The sequence below is a fragment of the Elaeis guineensis genome, chromosome 10 (assembly GCF_000442705.2).
Source record: "Elaeis guineensis isolate ETL-2024a chromosome 10, EG11, whole genome shotgun sequence".
Classification (NCBI taxonomy): Eukaryota; Viridiplantae; Streptophyta; class Magnoliopsida; order Arecales; family Arecaceae; genus Elaeis; species Elaeis guineensis.
This window is the reverse complement of record NC_026002.2, coordinates 16,029,415-16,050,369: the sequence shown is the minus strand read 5'-3', so window position 1 is coordinate 16,050,369 and position 20,955 is coordinate 16,029,415. Positions and strand designations below refer to the sequence as shown.

At 36.5% G+C, this 20,955-nt stretch overlaps 1 protein-coding gene across 6 annotated transcripts; it reads left to right on the top strand.

Annotated features, from left to right (window-relative positions):
• The first annotated feature begins 2,383 nt into the window (after positions 1-2,383).
• On the top strand, positions 2,384-20,241 carry LOC105052992 (uncharacterized). Of its 6 annotated transcripts, none has more exons than XR_012135129.1 (16): positions 2,384-2,686; positions 2,805-3,027; positions 5,466-5,521; positions 5,635-5,809; positions 6,035-6,136; positions 7,134-7,205; positions 8,456-8,572; positions 8,691-8,768; positions 11,061-11,123; positions 11,220-11,316; positions 15,376-15,454; positions 15,610-15,821; positions 16,370-16,515; positions 16,686-16,808; positions 19,363-19,579; positions 19,778-20,241. XR_012135129.1 is itself a non-coding variant. In XM_010933984.4 (15 exons), exons 2-15 carry the CDS (start codon positions 2,941-2,943, stop codon positions 19,513-19,515), a joined length of 1,560 nt encoding a protein of 519 aa, XP_010932286.1. In that variant the 5' UTR covers positions 2,385-2,681; positions 2,805-2,940; the 3' UTR covers positions 19,516-20,241. The 6 variants fall into 6 exon arrangements, 4 of the variants coding, with proteins under 4 accessions (XP_010932286.1, XP_073101224.1, XP_010932285.1 ...); XR_012135130.1 differs by having other exon boundaries at positions 2,385-2,686; positions 19,918-20,241; XM_010933984.4 differs by having other exon boundaries at positions 2,385-2,681; positions 19,363-20,241.
• The last annotated feature ends 714 nt before the right edge of the window (positions 20,242-20,955 follow it).

The following is a 20,955-nucleotide window of genomic DNA, read 5'->3' as shown; positions in this document are numbered from 1 at the left end:
TCGAATAGATAAGAGATATTGAATCAGGTCAGATCGGATCCAATATATATAAATATTATATAATAATAATAATTTTGAAAGAAAAATATAGATTATAGATAAATTGGATCCGATTCAAGATGGTGCATATCATTATCCATATTCGATTTAAATCTATTTTAAATATTCTCTCTTAAACTTAATACTGTCTTGGGTTCTAATTAAATCAGATATCCAGTGAGTTAGTTAAAATTGTCATTTTCATCCTTCATTTCAAGAAGGATGTGATCCAGACTCACCTAAGCCACGCCGTTCGTTACTCAACTTGGAATGAGCGAGCCAGCCTGATGCACCCATCACACCCAGTTCACATGCGTGGCCCAATGTCCAAAGCACCCAAATCCGGAGCTCAGCTGCTACATTGGAAGCATAGTTTGAGATAAGGTATCGTCATGTTATAATATACCGTACCAAAACATTATATCAGGCATTATAGTAATTATAATAGACGTTACTTATTTTAAAAAATAAATTTTAATAGTAAAATAATCGTTGGGAACGCTTAGAATTAGGCACACAAGGCTCCTCCTAACAAGTGTTTGTATAAATTCACTTTACATTATTGTGTATAGAGAGATTGCATGTGACTAAAGGCATTAGTTTGCTGCTTATTTTTTAAGACTCACACGACAAGAAAGATGGCATGGCCCATTGAAGCGCATCAAATATAAAAGAATACTTTAAATTGGTTGCTGAACGGACAAACTCAGCCCAACCGCACCATGCAAATTCCATTTCCAAGCTGGATAATTTCATATACCTTGTAAAACTACATCATCTTCAATTATTATGGTCCTATAATTAATCCTGAACACTAATAGTCAAAAATGTTACTTTAGATTGTCCAATATTTTTCTCCAACAGAGAATTTAGAATCTATGGATGCTAAACTAAGTTGGCATCCTGAGCACTAATAGTCAAAAATGTTACTTTAGATTGTCCTCAATACATTTAAGTCATTATTAAATCTATTTTTCAAGGTTGTTGGTTTCTATCGGTATTAATTTAACATTCTGTCAGCAGACTGTTGTTGCTACATGTCTTATTTTTGTAATAGACCTGTTCAAATACCAGATGTTTTGCCTGACCCGCCGAAACCCGGAGCATTTTGCGTAAGCCTGTTGGACCGTATTTGGTCTATCTGACGGCGTGTCACTCCCTGATGGCGTGGTTGGCACCCGGTCCCATGACGTGGGTAATCGACGACCCGCATCCGGCTCGACGTTGGCGTCCTCGGCCCCGGTCCAATCGCGGGAGGTCGGCGGCTGGACGAAGTCTTCACTGATGATAAAGAGATCGGCCTCTGGGTGAAGCCTATATCTCCAGCAGGCTATCAATCTTATCCTATTTCCGCCCGTCCCCTACGTGCTACATCACTGTTCAGAAGCTCTGAGAAATCACCAGTGCACGGAATACTCGGGTCTGGCAATGGATTATATCGACAGCTTTTTTTCACTTGTAAAAAGTTAGTTCACAAATTTCTGACAACCTGCCGGCAGCCTACTACTCCAATGAGCAGCGGCTAATTATCTTGTAGATTCTTTCCTACAAAAAGGAAGAGAAAGACAAATAAAGAGTAATTCTCAACTCTATTGGTTCTCATCATATTTTTTTTTCTCTATTCTTTTCCAATATTCTCTGACTTAATCATGGAAGAGTCTCTCGTCAGAAAATCCTCATCTTCTTCTTTGGCGTACAAACTTTTTTATAGGTCCTCGAAGTTCAAATCGATGCTCGACTACCCCAACTTGATGGACGATCCGAACTATCCCACCATCTCATCATCTCATCGAAGAGGCGCAGCAATAAGACTTATACCTTCCTCTACATCAGTTCTCTCCTTCTCCCCCACTCTCCCTTCTTAAACTCCATGAACCTTTGTCACCTTCCTCCTCCTCCTCCTTGGAACAACGTGCTTCTCTAGGCACTCTTCTTTTCCGACAGGGACAACGTGGAGGCTGCCATCGCTAAGTTGCTTATCAACCCCATCTACGTTTGGAGGTTTGAGAAGGAGATGGGCACTCGGATCAGTCCGTGAGAAATTTATTGGGATGGAGTGAAAATTTAGGCTCAGAAATCTCAATGCTTGACCCGAAGCTTAAGTACGAGGATCAAGTCAGGCTCTGGTTGGCTTGAGCTTTGAAAACTTTGGACTATATCGTGATCCGATCTGACCTTTTTTTTTACTTATATATTTGTATATGTGTCTACTATATAAATTTTTTATTTGCTACCAAGAACGGCTTGGTAGGAAATGTACGACAGAAGAAACATGCGTGTAAGCAGGCTGGAATGATTTTTTTTCTAAAATAAATGGACCCTTTTCCAGCTATCTCCGTCCCCCCTCGCCCGTCCGTTCCCAAATCGTAAAGCCACGCGTCCCACATCCAGCCATCCGCTCCGGCCCGCCATTATCCAACCCTCGTCAACCACGAGCCTGCAACGGTCTCTCCTCCTCTCCCTCCCCTCCCCGGTCTCTCCGTTTATCCTATAGCAAACGCTACGCGTCCCACAAACCTACCCCAAAGAATCCGAGTACTAGAATTACTCATGTCATCCTGAGACTAGAATTACTCATTTCATCCTGAGATGAGATGAATCGAGAGAAAAACTGGGTTTGGGCATTTCAGGGAAGCTGTGGGGTAAGGTAGCGGGGTCGTTTACTTAATAATATTTTATTGTGGGATACCGGTTTATGTTTAATTTTTTAATTGGTTTATTTTGGGGTTTTTGCGTTACCGCTTCTTTCCCCGTCCGAAGAGCAGAGATCCGGGGTCGAGCTTCCTTCGCTTCACCCCCTTCTCCCTCTCTTTCTCTCTCTCGTCCATGGAGGTGTGAAGGCGTTGGGGTGGTGGCTAGGGTTCATAATCTCGGCGAAATCGGGAGTGAAGGGAGGAGGAAATGGCGGCATTGGAGGGTCTGGATGCGTTCTTGGCGGCGGCGAGTGGAGCTTGTTGTAGCCGTCTTGCCATCTTCATCCAGATCCAGGTACATTGTAGCTCGGAGGTCTCTCTATCCATGTTTTTGGTTTCTTTGCCTGCATGGTTTTGGCCTCTGGATGTCAGAACTCGGTGTTGCTGCTCGGAAAGTTTATGTTTTGTCGTGATGGTAGCATTATAGTATGTGTATTTCTGTCTTGATTGATAGATATGTCGTTTGGATGCAAAACGAGCTAGCTTTTTTCCTTGTATTTCCGTTTTTTGGTTGGTTTATATTTCAAGGGTATTGGAGTGATCTGTTTCGGTTTCTGACTCTTGGTTGTTATTGATATTGGTTGTTTGTGGAATAGATTGACCCAAATCAGTCTTCTCTCTCTTTCTCAAAAAAAAAAAAGGGTTCTGGTCTTATGCTTCGAAAAGATTTATATTTGAGATGGCTATGTTTTTCAATGAGGAGATACATAGTAGAAGCCGAGAGTTTGGACGAACCTTTTGTGTCACTAAATTAGCGAATAGAATAACAAGAAGGTTTAGATTATTATAACACTGTGTTTAGCTACAAAGTGCAAGTTTTAGGATTCTAAGAAAGATACGCCAGGCGGTTTGAACCCTACAAATGGCAGGGATGGTGAATTGCGAGCCCTGGATTCAGAAGAATCAAGGAGGACTCTGGATTTTTTGACCATCATCGCTAATACAAAGTGGCTGGTGATGGTGGTAAGGGAAGGTTTCGGGCCCAGGGAGGAAAGACTCGAATGAGAGGAGAGGAGGCATTCTAATGAGGAGGCCCATCCACTTCTCCATGATATTCGGCTCTTCATTTGTGACTTCACTGCGGTTTTTGTTCAGCATGTCTTTCGGGAGGCGAACAGCTCCGCTGACTGAGTCGCTTCCTTTGTGGCCGAGCATACTAGTGACTGGATCTGGCATCAGGGCTAAATCTACCCCTAAGCCCTGCAGGATATTTTGTTTTTCGATCTTCTGGAGTGCACTTATGCTAGATCAGTATGAGTATCCGCTTGTACCCAAAAAAAAAAAAAAAAAGAAGAAGAAAGCATGCAGAAAGTTGTTGTTGATGAGCTGGTTGCCCCATCATCTTTCTAAGTGAATGAGATGGGGGAGCAAAAGAAGCTATACTGGGGTGTATTTGGAGATTGATCTCCAAATCAAGTTTGCTGCTGGGAGGTACAACCAGAAAAAAGGAGAGGGACTATTGACAGCCATTAGTTTATGAGATCATTGCAATCTGTTGTTGTTTCTGTGGAGTGCTTGGTCAATGCTCTCTGGGTTATGCTATGAAGCCACTCGATGGAGGTGTCGCAGGCTAATGTAAAAATGGTGGAGGTTGTTATCAATAGGAAGAGACGGCTGCAACCTGGTGATTGAGGTAATTTGTTGCTACGATAGGATTCTGAGCAAAGGGTCAGGATTAGTCATTATAGATTTGAGTCACACTTCTGAGTTCTACAAGATTACTTAAGGTGGTAGGCAACCAATGGTAGAAAAAGCCTGCTCCTCAAGGATTAAGTATTAATGCAGGTTTTGGTGATTCCTAGCTATGTGTCGGGGTAAAGATAAGGATTAAGTAATTACTCATGGAATGTGGTGAAGAAAAGGTGTAAAGCAGGAAGTAACTGCATTAAGTCATCAGATAAAGTCATTGGATTGTTAGGTACATTGCATCACTCTCTCAGCTGTTATTTTACACAACTTGATCATTCATAATATTCACAACAATAACCTGCTTTTTTCCTATTGGTGGTCATTAGAAATTCTACATATTCAAGGTGAAATACAAACTAGACAAAACAGATATATGAGAACAAATCCAGTCAACATGGTGAGGTGATAAGAGTAGTCTGAACATGCAGAAGTATCTATGATATGAAGGTAGAACAAATTCCAGCAGGAGCTTGTAGAAACTCAGAGCTCATTCATTATGTAATTTTGCGAAAAGTATAATATCTGTTAGAACGAGGCTGTCCTTTCATTGAAGTGTTTCCTGGAAAGCTCTGGTTGCAAGCAGAAGTAACACTTGGCATGCCTTCCATGTGATTAATGGCCAGTCTTTATGTTTTCATTTAGATGTACATAGGAATATAGCTATTTTACATTTTTTTTCTTAGATGTACTTCTCATAATTTGTTAATTTAATTGGGACATTCCTAAGCATGGGACAATTTCTAAGCAAAGCTATTTGGATTCAGTAGTTAATTATTTTGGAGATTGACTATGCTCCATTTGAGTTTGAAATCTCCTCTAATAAAGATTTGGTAAGCTTAAGGTTGCCTTTTTGCAGATGCTCTTTGCATTATAAAGTTGACTTGCCTATGTTAGTCATCATGAGATGTTATCTATCTTGGGAAAAATGTCTTCGCCTCCCATTTCATCCAGTGCTTTTTAACCATCAAGATTGTTCTCTTTATTTGATGTGGCCATGGTCAGTTTTATATGATTAAATAATTCATTTTCCTTCTGGACTCACAGGGGTGCATTATCTGTTTGACCCTTGCTATTGGATGGAGTTTTGCTGCCTATGTCAGGTATGCTGATTCTTGAAGACATAGTGAAAGATAACTGTTAACATTTGCATTGCAAGACATCTGACAATTAATAGTGAAATCAACCTAAATATCTCTTTTTTGATCTTTGTCAGGAGTAGAGTGATACGGTCAATGAAGCACAACATGGAAGGTGGTAATAATTTTGCTTTTATCTGTGAAGATATTAATGATCTTGAGCACTCTGCTCAGTTGAACTTGCCTGGGGTGTCGGTTGTCATGCCTTTGAAGGGCTTTGGACAACATAATTTGCAGAATTGGAGAAGTCAAGTAAGTTCTATATAATTTGTTACTACATTGGAACTTTTGCTTTGGAGGGCAAAAAGGAAGGGATAAAGATACCATTTGTTATTTCTCCCTTTCCATGCTCTTAGATAAATGTTGGAAAAGTATTCTATCCACACTTGAAATTAGCGTGTCTGTGGTGTACATGCTCATTCACATTTATTTCATCTCACCTAATCGAAGTATTGTTTCACGCATGTCTAAATACAGATTACTTCTCTTTATGGAGGACCTCTGGAGTTCCTTTTTGTAGTTGAAAGCACTAGAGATCCAGCTTACCATGCTGTATCCAAGCTGATCTCTGAGTATGAGGTAGGGCACAGTTCTTTCGAGTAAGCCTTCTGCTTTTCATACAGTTAGGAGCAGTTTCATACTGCTGCTTTATTATTTGGCTATCAACTAGCTAATCATAAGTTTCATACTGCTGCTTTATTATCTGGCTATCAATTAGCTAATCACAACTATCTGCCAACATTTTTTAAATCTTTAATCAAATTTGCTTGTTATTGTTTTTAAATTAAAAACTAGAAAAAATACTTATCTTTCCAAATTTAAGGGATTTTGCAATCAGAAGAACTTAGGCTTTTCCAAATTTTTTCTTAAAAAATATGATCTGAAAGACATGTACATGGCTGCATATATCTGACCTCGTCTTTTTCAAGATTTCCGACAGAACCTATCAATTGATTCCCAGAGCTGCCCCCCTCCTCCAGTTATTTTTTTTTCACAATTAATCTTTTTGCTATGCTTCCATTCATCCAATGTTTCAGGGGCCGACCATGACAATCCATGTTGGTTGGCTGATACCTTTTCAAGCTTGTACCAACACTGAAACATCCCATAAGACCTTTATTTTCAGTATTTTCAATTAAAAAATGTCTTATAAGTTCTTTTCTTTTCTTTTCTTTTTTCTTTTCTTTTTTCTTTCTTTGGCATGAAGACGCAAATGGCATGGCATGCCGGCATAGCACATGCCATCATACCAGCAGGTGACTGGCATGGCTACTGCCAGTGGCTCTTAAACCCTTGTTTTCATTTTTAATTCTAATCTACTACTAAAGTTTCTTATTTCCATGACGAGAGTCTGATTTGCTCCTGTTTCCAGTCTTACAAGCATATGTTGCAGTTTACTTTTTATTTAATTATCAGCATGTGTGGAACTACTAGCATATGTTGCATTGTTTTTATTTGGAAACTTCACTGATGTTTTATACAGATTGCTTTCAACTTATAATGGCATATGGTTTTGATTGTGCTTGATCCTTTGTCTTGTTGCATGTCCTAGTAATATGCTCTTGATCATTTTCAGGACAGTGTTGATGTGAAGATTCTAGTAGCTGGATTGTCAACAACCTGCAGTCAGAAAATTCATAATCAGCTAGTATGTAAAGTGTTTATACCTTCTTTTATTTGTAAAAGTAGGTGCAGAATACTACTTAAGCATGACAATGTTTTATGCTAAATGCTTTTTGGATTAAGTTATTTTCAAAGTTACCAAGCCTTTTCTTGAGAATTATGATGAAGTTTCCCAGAAACTTAGAATTTTCAAAAAATATACCTTTCAGTTGGGAACAAATCAAAACTTAAGAAGGAATATGGGAGAAAGTAGAAGATATCAGTGGCAGGGAATTTGTAAGCCTAATTATTCTCTAAAAATTGCATGAATGTTGTGAGACATCTTGAATATCAATGAAATATACATGTTATTCAATATTGTATAGCTTTTTTATTGCAATACATAAATGATTATGCCTTGAGTCTTGAACTTCTTCAAATCCCAAGGTGTCTGTTCTATTCTCCTGGTCTCATTATCATTACCTCATTATAAAACACTGAGGTAGAGACAGTCTAGGGCTTGGCCATTGTCATCATCATTACCATAGCCATCGCCATTTGGTGCTCCTCTGAGAGAGAGAGAGAGAGAGAGAGAGAGAGGGGGGGGGGTGGTGGGGATGGCCTGGGCAGCACGCTTGTGAGTGAGAGGCGAGAGATCGAATAGGCTAGGTTTGGGAATGGGGAGTAGTTTAAATAGTAGAGGAATTGGTTCAGCCTAGTTCAGTCCTGGAATCTCCTAAAATCACTTAAAACTACGTGGAACTGATCGGTTCAGCCCTGTTTGGCCTCCATTTGGACCAGGGACTGAATCGAGAGGCCTTACTTTCCTGGTTCTGCACCAGTTTGGTATTGAATGCCCTGACCTAGGCTATTTGGGTGGGTCAATGAACCTTGGTATAAACTACTCTTGGCATGCTTATTTAAAACAAGAAGAACTCAATAGGTTGAAAGAATGTTCCTGCATCACTAGCTTGGAGCATATTAAGAGGTGATGCTGGGAGTAATACTGTCGTATGATACCATAACAACCCTTTGAAATGACATTTCTTAACAGCCGTTGCTGCTACTTATCATCATGCATGGCAGATAATAAACTAAACATCTCTTGCAAGTTATAGTTGTGAATGCAATTTTGACTTTTGTATTTTTAATGCTGTAAGGTGTTAGTTCATGCTTATGATTGTGTCAACCTATCTTTAATGTCATATGTGCCATATATTGTCTCTCATCAATTGAGTTTCTGGGTTCCATCTAAGAAGTGTAGGATAGTGATGCACAATACACCGTCTAATACAGGTTGGTGTTGAAAAGATGCATAAAGACAGCAAGTATGTTTTGTTTCTGGATGATGATGTTAGGCTGCATCCAGGGTCAATTGGGGCCCTTACAAGAGAAATGGAAAAGAATCCTGAGGTACTCATTTCTCATGTTTTCTCACATCTGTTCTTACTTTATTATTGGCATTTTATTTTAAATTGGATCATTCAGTGGCACCATGTAAACATTTCGTTTTCTTTGTTCTGTGGTGCAGATATTTATTCAAACTGGATACCCTCTTGATTTGCCTTCTGGAAGCTTAGGGAGTTATTGCATATATGAATATCATATGGTATGATGCATTTAGATTGGCAGTTTCCATTCGTATATCTAAGTACCTTGCTTCTGGAGTCTTAATTTAGAAATGTGTCGTTGGCTACTATCTCTTGTGTTTGCCTGCACCTTGCAATTTCATCACATCAAGCACTATGACCCCATTCTTCCCTTTCCACGAAACTGTTCACCTACAGGTTGTCATTAGAGGTACCACAGTTAGCACACTTATAATGTTATAAAAGCTTCGTCTACTCTTCATTCTTGGTAAACTCTGAAGGCACAAACCTGACAAAGAAGGGTGTATTGGTACCATCCTATGATGTTTCTCCAATTTTCACCTGCTCTTCAACAGAAGGTCGTATCTGTTACTGAGTTATTTTGAGCTGATTTTCTTTCATTTTTGTTCCATATTATAACCCAAACCATATAACTATAAGCAATTAGTATTATTTCACCATTATTTCCATCTTTATATCTTTCCAAACAATATGGTTAATTATGCAATATAAGTCCTTTTAGATAAGTTTGGCATCAAGATGCTACCCATAATAATAATAGTCTTGTCAGCAATTCGCCACTTTCTTTCTATTACTAATTTATTTTATTCCTTGTCATGAGGCAAATCTAATACTTGATACCTCGTCTGTCATCTGTTTATCTTTTGGAAACTCTAGAAAACTATATTTTTTGATAATTTATCTGATATTATGAATATTTTGATAAACTTCAATACTCATTGGTAATAGACTCTGACATAAGTGAAAAGTCCAGTCCCAACTGTCTGGGGTTGACAAGATGATGGACAAGCACTCAGTGGTTGAGAATGCTTATCCTCCGAAGCTGCTTGAATCACATGTTAGCTTGCAATTAGGAAGCACATTATATGGGACAGTGCAGCTGTTCACATTTTATGGTACATCCAGATATTTGCATATCAGTTATATCTAGCTCTTATGTCTATATAGATTTTCCAGCTTCATCTTATGTGTCTTTTGCTTGCATGGAGTTGAGCACGAGCATCCTATCAAAACCTGAAGCATTCTCATTGCTTACATTCTTGCACTTTTCACCTTTCTCAAGCATTTCATCTTTTTTTTTTTTTTTTTTTACAAAAAAAAGATAACTCATGACAGGTCTTGATGCATCGAATGATTGTGATGCTTGCATTTTCTTGACTGTGTATATCTCCACCTGCCTTGTTTACTTATTTTATACACATCTGTTTTCTCTCCTTATACATCTCAGAAAACTATATCTAGTGATGACCAGTTGCAGTTTCCATTATCTTAGAATCTCCCCACTTATCATGATCTGAAGAACAGTTTCGTTTTAAATTTTTTTCTTATTTTCCCAGTTTTATTTGTGGCCTACTTTATCCCATCATACAAATTAAGTTGGATCTTCTGTGATCGCTTGTTACCAGATTTATCTATAGAAATTCCAAGAACCACAGCTTGACTGTTTTCCATTTTGTGAGCATGGATCTTCTCTGTGTCCTCTCCCTTCTGTTCGTACTGTCTGCTGATCAGATCATATAATTCTTCGACAATTCATGCTTGTATTGTATCCATCCATAAGCAATACATTAGTATATTGTTTATAGGCAGTAAAAGAATGGGAGTTAAAGATAATATTAATGTCTTGTGTATGCTCCACATATAATTTGAAGAAATGGGATGTTTGATTCTAAAATCAATAAAAGGTCAATCTCTTGGAATTTCTAGTATATCCTAGAAACATTGCTGAAATCTACTTCCTTTTCGTTTCTATTAGTGATAGTGCATTGACCTTTGGCACATAAAAAAGTATACCTCTTATCAATCATTGCAGATAAATCTTCTGAACAGTTTGGGTTTCAAACAGCAAGGACTCTGCTGGATGCTATTTTTGCTTGTCTGAAAATGCACCAAGTTGAGAATTGCCATATCGCATTTCCAGAATTCATAGCACAGATTTTTGGTCTCTGATCTATGATGAGTCTTAGAGTGGGCATTAATGTGATCCTATATGCGGGTTTGTATATGTGTTCTGCATGGTTAATGTTATTGTAGTTATCTTGTACATGTCTTTCAGTACTTGTTGCGGGGTGTGTGGCATATTTTAGTTTGACTTCTGCACAGATTCTCCATTGCAACCACCCTTTCTTCTCAACATGCTGCACCATATATTTTCACAAGCTGGGGAGGAAAATTTATGTGCTCTTAAACCTCATTTCCTGCATCTGATACTATGCTACTATTTGCATAATTTGTTAATTTTTCATATTATTCCACCATTATGATTATGCTGATGCATAGTGGAACTTCAGCCATGTTCAATGGGATTTGCAACTGGTGGAAAGACTTTCTTTTTGTGGGGAGGCTGCATGATGGTAATGTTTGCATCTTAGCTTCTTCTGCTCCCGAATGGAAATGTAAATGAAATTTTGGCTCTTGTAGTTCTTATTTACATTTTTTTATCTTTTTAGATGCATGCTGAAGATTTTAGAAAGGACTTATATGGTGTTGTTAGTGGACTTCGAGATGGTGGATACTCAGATGATATGACCCTAGCAGCGATAGCTGGTAATGGTTTGGTCTAACTATGCATATAAAGTGAAATTTACCCTATTCACATTTTTTTAGTACTAAAGCTTATAGGCACACTTTGAAAATTTGTGTTTTCACTGCTTAGATTCATGTTCAATGGGTTAAATAAATATCTGTTAGTTGATTGAATATCTATTATTATTATTATTATTATTATTTTTTTTTTTGAAATGATGCTCATCTCAGTGTCGACTTAGTTCGGAAAATTAATAAATTCAACATTATCCTTTGCTTCTCTAATTATGAATGTAACATCTATGACCCTTCAAAATACTAAAATTTACATGTATACCTTTCTCATTTTGCTTTCATTTTTTTCCATTTTAATCTAATTTTGGCTAGGCTAATAGCTAATTTAATCTTCATTGACTATTCTGCACCCAGCTGTGTATAACTTTTTTAAACTTCAAGGCAAATATCTGACATTTTGTGTGAATAGTATAAAAATATGTACTTTTCACTATTCATGTGTGAATTAAGTAAATAATCTCTTCTTTAAGAGTATATATGGAAAAAAAAAATCCTTGGAGGGAGAAATTTGGAGGGCCATATCTGCAATTTCAGACTTTTAAAAATAATATATGCGGACTTTCACTTTTTGAGGGGTAAATAAACAATTAAGCACTTGTTGAAGGGTACATATGCATGTCACAAAAAAGATAAAAAAGACTAGGTTCAAGTATTGTGATAAAATTATAAATTAAATACAATTACAAATAAAATAACGAAGGCACGAATTCTTGGTTTCAATTCTGAGTTCTGTCGGGCCCATCAAGTATCAAGCTTGACAGGTTTGGCTCAAGTTTTGGAGTTTGACCAGCAAATTTAGAAGAAAAAGGAGAAAAATAAGAAAAAATAAGGTAAATGTGGAATAAGTCAAAAAGCATATGTCACATAACTTTTAACTATTTTTATATTGTTTGGAAGCTTTTGGTCAATGATTTTTTTGCTTAAGGATTGCGCATTGAAACTATAAACAATTATAATTTTTGTAAAAAAATAATGAAAATGTTAGAGGTTCATATTATATACGGATTTGAAATGTAATATGTCATTCAAATTTTTAATAATAACCCAATTGCTTAATAACTAAAATTAAGATCATCTATACATGTAATGTGTATCAAATTTTTAATAATAATCCAATATTCCAATTGTTTAAAAACTAAAATTGAGATCGTCTATACATGTAATATGTACCAGCTTAGAGTGGCTAAGGATATGAACTTGACTTATAATTGCCATCATATTACACACCAAGTACCACCATGTCTAGAAGATTTAGCCTTAGAATATAAGACTACAATCATAAACACTTTGTCTAAATGTGTACAAGATTTAGCCTTGGGTTCAACTTTTTGAGCTAGAATTTCGTGAATCCATTATTTGGGAACTTGATCGACCCATTTAGACAACCGACATTACCTAGACCCACCTATGTAACCTGACCCTTTGGTCCATAGGTATGGACTAGGCTTCCATCATGCACTAGTGTGTCAGTTTGCATTTGGGTCAATGATGTCCAAACCATGCAGTCGTGGTGCCCATGCTATTGATTATTTTGAAGCAAGGTTGGAATAAAATTATGTGATTTTAGCCCACCTTCTTCAAAGCTCCCACGTAATCTTATTAGGACTCATTTGGTTTGCAGGAAATTTTTTTTTCAGAAAATTATTTTTTAAAAATAAAATTTTAGTATGTTTGGTTGACCATGGGAAAGTGACTTATTGCAGAGTGACTTATATCTAGTTGAGCACCCATTTTTTTGAAAAAATTATGTAAAATATCTATTAAACCCTTAGTAGATATAAAACCATATCTTTTTGCTTCTAAACTTTATATAAATATAAATATTATATTTATGTTAATATAAATATAATATTAATATATTATAATATAACATTAGACCATAATAATTTATTATGTTAATATAATAATATATATTAATATAATATTAATATTTTAATGTAATAAATTTATTAATATAGATATAAATATAATATTAATATTATATTATATTAATATTAATAAAAATATTATATTAGTGTAAATATTAAAATAATATTAAAATATAATAAATATTAATATTATATTTATATAAATATTAGGATAATATTAATATAATATTATATCACTATTTAGTATTTCATTTTAACCATCTATTGATATTTTGTAAAATCTTAGCTGTAGATTTTAAAAGGATATTTTAAGAAAGAAAAAAGTACTATCATTTTTCATCCCATAAGAAGTGCCAAAATCCATCTCTTCCATGAGTTTTCACTTTTCATGAAATGTAGGAAGTGACTTCCCATGGAAAGAATTTTTTTTCAATTTCTTTCCTCTTAAAACTACGATCAAACAAGAGGCTCTCTCTCCACTTTTCAAGAACTGCCTCTTTCCCCCTCCACTTCCCGTCAATCAAACGAGTCTTTGATGGTAAACGTTAAAGCTAAATCTTAGAATAAAGTTAAGTATATTATTTCCTATTATGAAATCAACCCAAAAATAAAGTGCATAACATAGCTCAAAATTTCTCTCAAAAAATTGTAGCCTCAAAACAAGCTCTGTATTAGACAGTTTGGAAATCACGTGTACAGGGCTTCAATGAGTAAAAGGGCTGGTCTGGGTCTTCTAAGCTAAGATGCCAGCTGTTTCCAGTTACCCTTGGCTGTTGGGTTAGGTGCAGGTTAAGGCCATATTGGATGTCGATCCAACCTGCACTCAACCCTCCCCGACTCGTTTCTGCCCTTACTTCTCCCCACTTTACCCTTGTGGACTCTCTAAATATAATGTCTTTCACATCTAGAAGCCGTCTTTTTCCTCAGCTTGTTGGAACCAAGCTTTAGATGGTACAATCATCTAAAAACATTACAAAAGGTCCATGATTAATCATTGAAAAAGTATTATCTGGGGGTTCAATTTATTATTTGCAAGAGTTGGATTTATTTTCTACAATTAAGTTCTGCCTCTATTAATTTAAAAGGGAGCACAAAAGTGCAAGACTCAAAATCAATACTTTTTAGCAAATATGCTTAAAGACATAAAGAAATTATTCTAAATTGTACCGATGACAAAGTAGTAACTAACTTAAGCATTCATAGTTAATTTTTGGCCTGTTGATGTTGAAACTGTTTAGCACTACTAAACTGGAGGTAAACAACAAAATTTTCCACAATTGGCTAAAACAAAACAATTTGGTTTCAGTTGACATTTCAAATCTTGGAAAGAAGGAACCTAAGAAATTAAATAACAAGAAGATTTGTATCCATGGATGATAATTGCATGACCTAGCAGGTTGGTCTCCCTATACCTTCTCAGTTTCATGGCAAGCCTTTCTCATACTAAAGATGCCTTGGCTTGTAACTTGACATGAATTAAATGCTTGACATTAGGTTGAGAGCCATTCTCTCAAACTTTAAGGGGCGTACTTTGGTTGTTAATCCAAATCTATATTAGGTAGGACACAGCTCATTAGGTAAGGTTAAGGTTATTCACTGATGATGACTTGAAAAGAATCAAGTTATAATACTAAAAAAAATCATATATATAATGTATATATTCATCAATGAAATCAGACCAAAGCCATCATATAAAACCTTCAAATATTTATCTTGATTTTTGGCTTATCATGCCCAAAGAATAGAATATTCTTGGGAAATGTTTAAACCATGGAGTTAACACTATAATCAGCTGAATTTTCCATTAGGTTGGGCATACTCTTGCTAAAATTGCATCATGGTGGAATCAGAAGATTTCGTATAAAATGTGCCCTCTCCAAATTAATGTCAGTCCTCCCAAGTATGAAATCCTGCATAACAAACAGTCATTCAAAGAATTAATCTATTCCTTCTGAAAACCATTTTGGAGAATATAGTAACTTTATGCTTTTCTGTTTTCTTACTTTCAGATCTTGACCAATAATTTTGCCCGAAAGTTAACCATGCCATTTGGTCTAGAATATAACTAATGTAATATAGACAGGGCAGGTAAATAATCCTGAATTTTCCAAACTAATATAACCCATTTCATTTGCAGGGAAACATAAGAGGCTTATTAGTTCACCACCAGTAGCTGTCTTTCCTCATCCTCTTGCAAGTGATCTTAGCTTTCCAAGGTCTGTGATCTTTGTTCTCATAATTTGTCACAACAAACATGCTATTATCTTCTATTCACTGTGATCTTAGCTTTCCAATGCTTGAGATTTTTGATCTCATCATTTGCCACAAAAGAAATGCTATTATCTTTTATTCATTTGTCATTCTTTTGCAGATATTGGAATTACCTAAGGAAGCAAACCTTCGTTCTGGAGTCCTACATATCTAGAGTTAACTGGCTGATGAACCGTGCACTGTTTTCTTCACACTGCTATTTATCCTGGTCATTTGTTTTGCCATACTTTATGGCATTGATACATCTTGCAACGGCTTTAAGAGCACCATTTCATGACTCTCTTTTGAAGGAAACATCTTGCTCATCATGTGGTGAGCACGTTATTTACTCAAACAGTTGGACCTGGTTAATTGGAAATGTCTCTTCACATTTTTGCATGTGACCATGCTTTTTCTTTTCATGATGTTTAGTAAATGCGCTTTATTGAAATCACATGAAGGGTAAAAATTGATTTAGAGATTAAGAAATATTAGAGATACTCATGAGTAGCAGACCCATCTGTTTGGGCTGCAAAAACTTCACATGAGGTGGGAACGTTTGTTGAAAATAGGTACTGCAATGATAAGCAGAAATTATCATATTTACTTATTGGAAGCTTGGCACTGTGATGGGTTTGAGAGGATCAGATGTTGTTGATTATTTAATTCTTTCTTCTTCATCTTCAACACCTGTTAGAGAATGATTCCACTTCCTGGCTCATAATGATCAAGAAATTCAGAAGCAGATTACAATAGTTGCTCATAAGTTATAACACTCTCGCAAAAAAATCAAAGAATTAAGTGATGACATTGTTTAAATTTTCTGGCCTTATTTCACTAATCTTGATTAGTTCTTATGATATATTGATTGCCTTTTCCAGGTCTTACGCTAGCTGGCTGCTTGTTTATATGCACTATTCTAGAACTTGCTTCAATGTGGAACTTGACGAAGGTGGAGATCTATTTGTGCAACTTGTTATCTCCAGAGGGCCCAAGTGTCTCACTTGGTTCATATAACTGGGGACTTGTAAGCATTTCCTATGCCCTTTGAGTTGTTGGGAACAGATACTTTTGTTCTTCATTTATGTCAACATAGATATTAGATCTGTAGATACCAGTATATTTTTCTCAACTTAGTTTACAGGAGTTTGCCTATATGTATCTAATTCATGCCGGACTTGAATATCTGGTGAGCAGGTGTTTATCGCTATGCTGGTAGACAACTTCTTATACCCCATCTCTGCAATGCGTTCTCATTTTACACAGTCTATAAACTGGTCTGGTATTCGGTACCACTTGAAACATGGAAAAATTAGCAAGGTATGTGACTCAGCTTCACTAAGGTCTTGCTCTAGCTAGACAGCATATCCTACTTTTTTGGGATATGAGTTACATCTAGGAAATCTGTTTGTAATTTTACCATCTTCTAATGAAATATCTTATTTTCTGCAACATAACCTAAGAAATCTGACTAATAAGGTTGTCATGGATTATATGGAGGGAAAAGTACCGTACGCTATGTAAAATACGACCACTTTTACCCACATATTATGTAGATTTGTGTTACTCGAGGGGAAGGTGTAGTAAGCCTTGAAGGAATACAAAAAGTAGATTTGAGAAAGAACTAGTTGAAGCAGTCATGCGCCAACTTTTTTGCTAACTGATCAGTTACACTAATTCACACTATTTTCTTGTTGGCTCCTTTGGTTTTCAACGATAATTGTGACAGAAAAGATCATTTGAAGCCTTCTCAAATTTTGATGAGAAATCTAACATGTTCATCTTTTTTTTTTTTTAATGATAATTCTTAAGAGTGTATTGAATATGGGTTATGAACAAAATATAAAAGTGTAATGACTGTTTTTATTGAAAAATATCTTAATGTTATGGTTTTGTGTGATGAAATTACCATCGAACTGTATCCCTGTTGGCAGATTAAGAGATCAGTTTGTCCAACTAAAGGAACTTGATGTATGTTCCTTGTTCATCTTCACATAGGGATGTCAAAATAGCTGTAGTTTGACATAATATTACACAGATAATTGCTCAGGGAGTGGCAGGCTATTGGCTGGAGTAGGAAAAGTGAGTAGCTTATAGAGCAACCTAGTCATTTAAAAGTTCTACAGGGCTGTTGAGAAGAGATGTTCACATAATATTCCATGTTTTTGATGAAATATGAATAATAATGTTGTCAACTTTATTGCTCCCTGTAGAGCATTTGATGATCTCAATAATACTAGCAACCATAAATTCAGAATGCCATAGATTGATTATAGATAATCTGGCAATACAGAAAAAGAAGGGCAGAAGTTTAGATCTTCTGGTTATATTTCTATTGTGATGAATGATATGTTAGGTGCTTTTAAATATCTAGCTTATTATTACATGCCAATAAGACTGTAAGAGTTGGTGATATTTTGATTATACATCAAAATATTTTGCAGTACCCTTAATATCCTCAATTATATGGTACTATTTTTCTCTACTCATATGCATAAGAATAGAATAATATAGCAATAAGGAGACTGCATATCTGTAAGATGGCCGTCATGGACATGAAAATGTTGAGATGGATGTGGGACAATTAAAGGTAGTTAAAACATTATTTTGACAATTATTGAGGAGAGTGGAACTTGGAAATTTGAAGATTTATCAGCTTGCTGACAGATAAGAAACTAATAAGAAATTATGATGTAAACTACAGGGAAGGAGAGGACAACATAATGAAAGTTAACTGTTCCTATTTTAGGAACTCAAATGGAGGAACTATTTGATTATTTGCGCTCTTTTGGTTTATAGAAGAAATATTTTCAGAATTTGTAGTCATTGATGTCAAGAACCAGAATCACTGATGCAAGGAATTTACACTTGAGGCAACTAATAACTACTTGAGTAGGCAAAGGTGTCAGAATAAGAGTACTAAGAGGTACTTGAAGAGCTAGCTTTCACTACTGCCTAGTATTTAGTTCTTCCTCTGAGAACTCGAGCCTCTTTAGGTGTTAAACATGCATATGTGGGTTCATGAATGCCAAGCAGGTGGTATCCTAGATTCTTACTTTCTTTACGATGGACCCAAAACATTTGGAATATGTACTTTGGGACTTGATTAATAGATCCAATTGTGATTTGAAAACTGAAAAACCTTATGAAATCTAGGACCGGTGGCATTGAAAGCATAATATGGTGCAGATCAGATGGAAGGCCATTACCCAATTATGGCCCTGGCAATCTAGGGTCTTGAGAGGGACGGACTGGGGGCACCAAGTCCGTCTGTAATCTTTAATATTTTTTGGAATGAAGTGGCTGTCTCAGGACTCATACCCAGGCCATTGTGTTTGTCGGCCCAAGCTTTTTACCATTGCACCAAGTAACGCCCCATATGGTGCAAATTGGATACACCACCTAAGTTTCTTGTCAAATAGATGGCATATATTTGTTCACAAATATGTGTAATCTCCTAGTTAAGATGGAGACGACTACATGCATATATTATTGTTTGATATGTTGTATTTATATATATTCTTGAAAGAAGAATTTACAATTTAACACATGATATTTATTGCATAATGGTGAAAAAATCAAAAAATAGTGAAAACAAAGAACCATATTAAATATCACATTAATAGAACACAGATGAAGAGATTGTTGAGATTCTAACAAAATGTCCTGGTTGTTTTAGTATCAAACTAATAGAATTAAGTCCCAGTTTCCTTACTGGCCTGCATGACAGAGATCATCATGTCAGCCTTAAAATTCTGCCAAAAACGTGTCATGCAGATAATATTTGTACATTTTGCCTCATTTATTCATTGCCTTCAGCTACTAAGAGATCTGTTGGATTAACATTTCTGTTGTAATGTGGATTATTCTACAGATTGAAAGATCCAAGGAATATGGTCCAAATTTGACCGACCTTGGAGGAAAGCATCTCTATTGGAAAAGGCTATGCCCTCCTAAAGCTTCATTCCTTAGCTCTTTGTCAAGAAGTCTGGCACAGTGGCACCAACCAAAGAAGTATGATAGCTAGAAGCCTCAATATGCAGCGGAAATCATAGGAGAGTCTCCATTCATTTCTCTTCCAGCATCACAGTGTATTTTTCCTTCATTCTAATTTCTCGGAATTGCATTCAATCAATTGATTCTTACAGTGCTTGATTTGGTTCACTGCATCTGTTTGTACTGCTAGTCTTCTGTAACATGATACATATATTCTCACATTTTCATGTGAACCGTTGCATTTCACTCGCGCGTGCTCCCACTGCATCCTGATGCCAATAAACCCTTACAAGTACTGCATGACCGTTGAACTCGGCTCTCTTCTCCTTGAGAACCTGCTACATGCCTCATGATTCATGTGACTATGATGAGGCATCTGACGGCGTGACCTGGGTTGAGCTTGTTTTGATCTCCAGTGTCTTGTGTACCGCAGTGGCTCCTCACCTCAGAGCATTGGAGGGGTTCGTTGGCAAGCTGGAGAAGACTGTACTGTTATCCTCACCAAAAGTGGAGGCGTTTCTTCTCTTCTGTTGCCTATGTTGCAATTCTCAGTGAATTCCTTGTTATCTCTCTCAATTTATGTTGTTTTTGTTCATTAAAATACAACGCTTCAATTTGATTCTTTTTACCCTTTTAGATAACGGATGTTGGTTAACGGTGATGGGAAGGGCCTTTTAAGAATGCAAAACTAAATACTGATTTTTAGACTGAGCTGTGCTCAACATCGCTCAAATAATTATCAAGTTCTATTCAAGCTCGGGTTGGCTCATTCGCTGTTGGAATTGTGTTCCCAAGCTCTAGCTTAGATGGTTTAATTTCTTACAAAAGTCTAATTGTTCGCAGAGTCGAGGAATAGCCAAGACAACATACTTATGCAGTTTAAGCTGTTCATGATAGCTTGATTACAGGATCATTCGTAACCGCATGGGGTCTTCATAGTTGTAAGTTGAGCAATCCTAATTGTTGAATGAGTGACCCAAGGTTTTCAGTCTCGGTACCGAGGACAATACCAGAACATTTACCTGTTCAGGTCAGGTCAGTATGGTTGGCTCCATGTTGACACATAATAACCTGTTGACATGGGCACGGTAGCTGGGCGGTATGCAGGCAGCGTGCCATATCGAGGCTAGCAAAACCCTTTGTTGAATCCAGTCTTTACATATGTATGCATAAACATCTACACCAGCTAAATTGATAATATAAGCGAATCTGGAGACTGGCTTGAAATTGTTACTGTGTGTGTCTGCATGGCATGTCTGCATGTCAAGGATCAATTGGCACCGCATGATGCAAGTGCTGCTTGACTACAGGGAGGGGTTCTCAAGGGCACTAAGCAAATTTGAAGCAGAAGGCTTCTATGGGCTTTGATCTTCTTTCTTACTCTTGGAAAATAATAGATGAATCCCACAAGGCCAAGTCTCAGTCAAATAAAGAATCGATTCCCTTGGAGCACATTCCCATGGATCCATAC

What these genes read in the sequence shown, in the direction of transcription:
- LOC105052992 (XM_010933984.4), top strand. Translation starts at nt 2,941, where the DNA reads ATGGCGGCATTGGAGGGTCTGGATGCGTTCTTGGCGGCGGCGAGTGGA. An exon ending in AGTTTTGCTGCCTATGTCAG is followed by an intron (nt 5,522 to 5,634) that starts GTATGCTGATTC and finishes GATCTTTGTCAG; the next exon opens with GAGTAGAGTGATACGGTCAA. An exon ending in TGTGGGGAGGCTGCATGATG is followed by an intron (nt 11,124 to 11,219) that starts GTAATGTTTGCA and finishes TTATCTTTTTAG; the next exon opens with ATGCATGCTGAAGATTTTAG.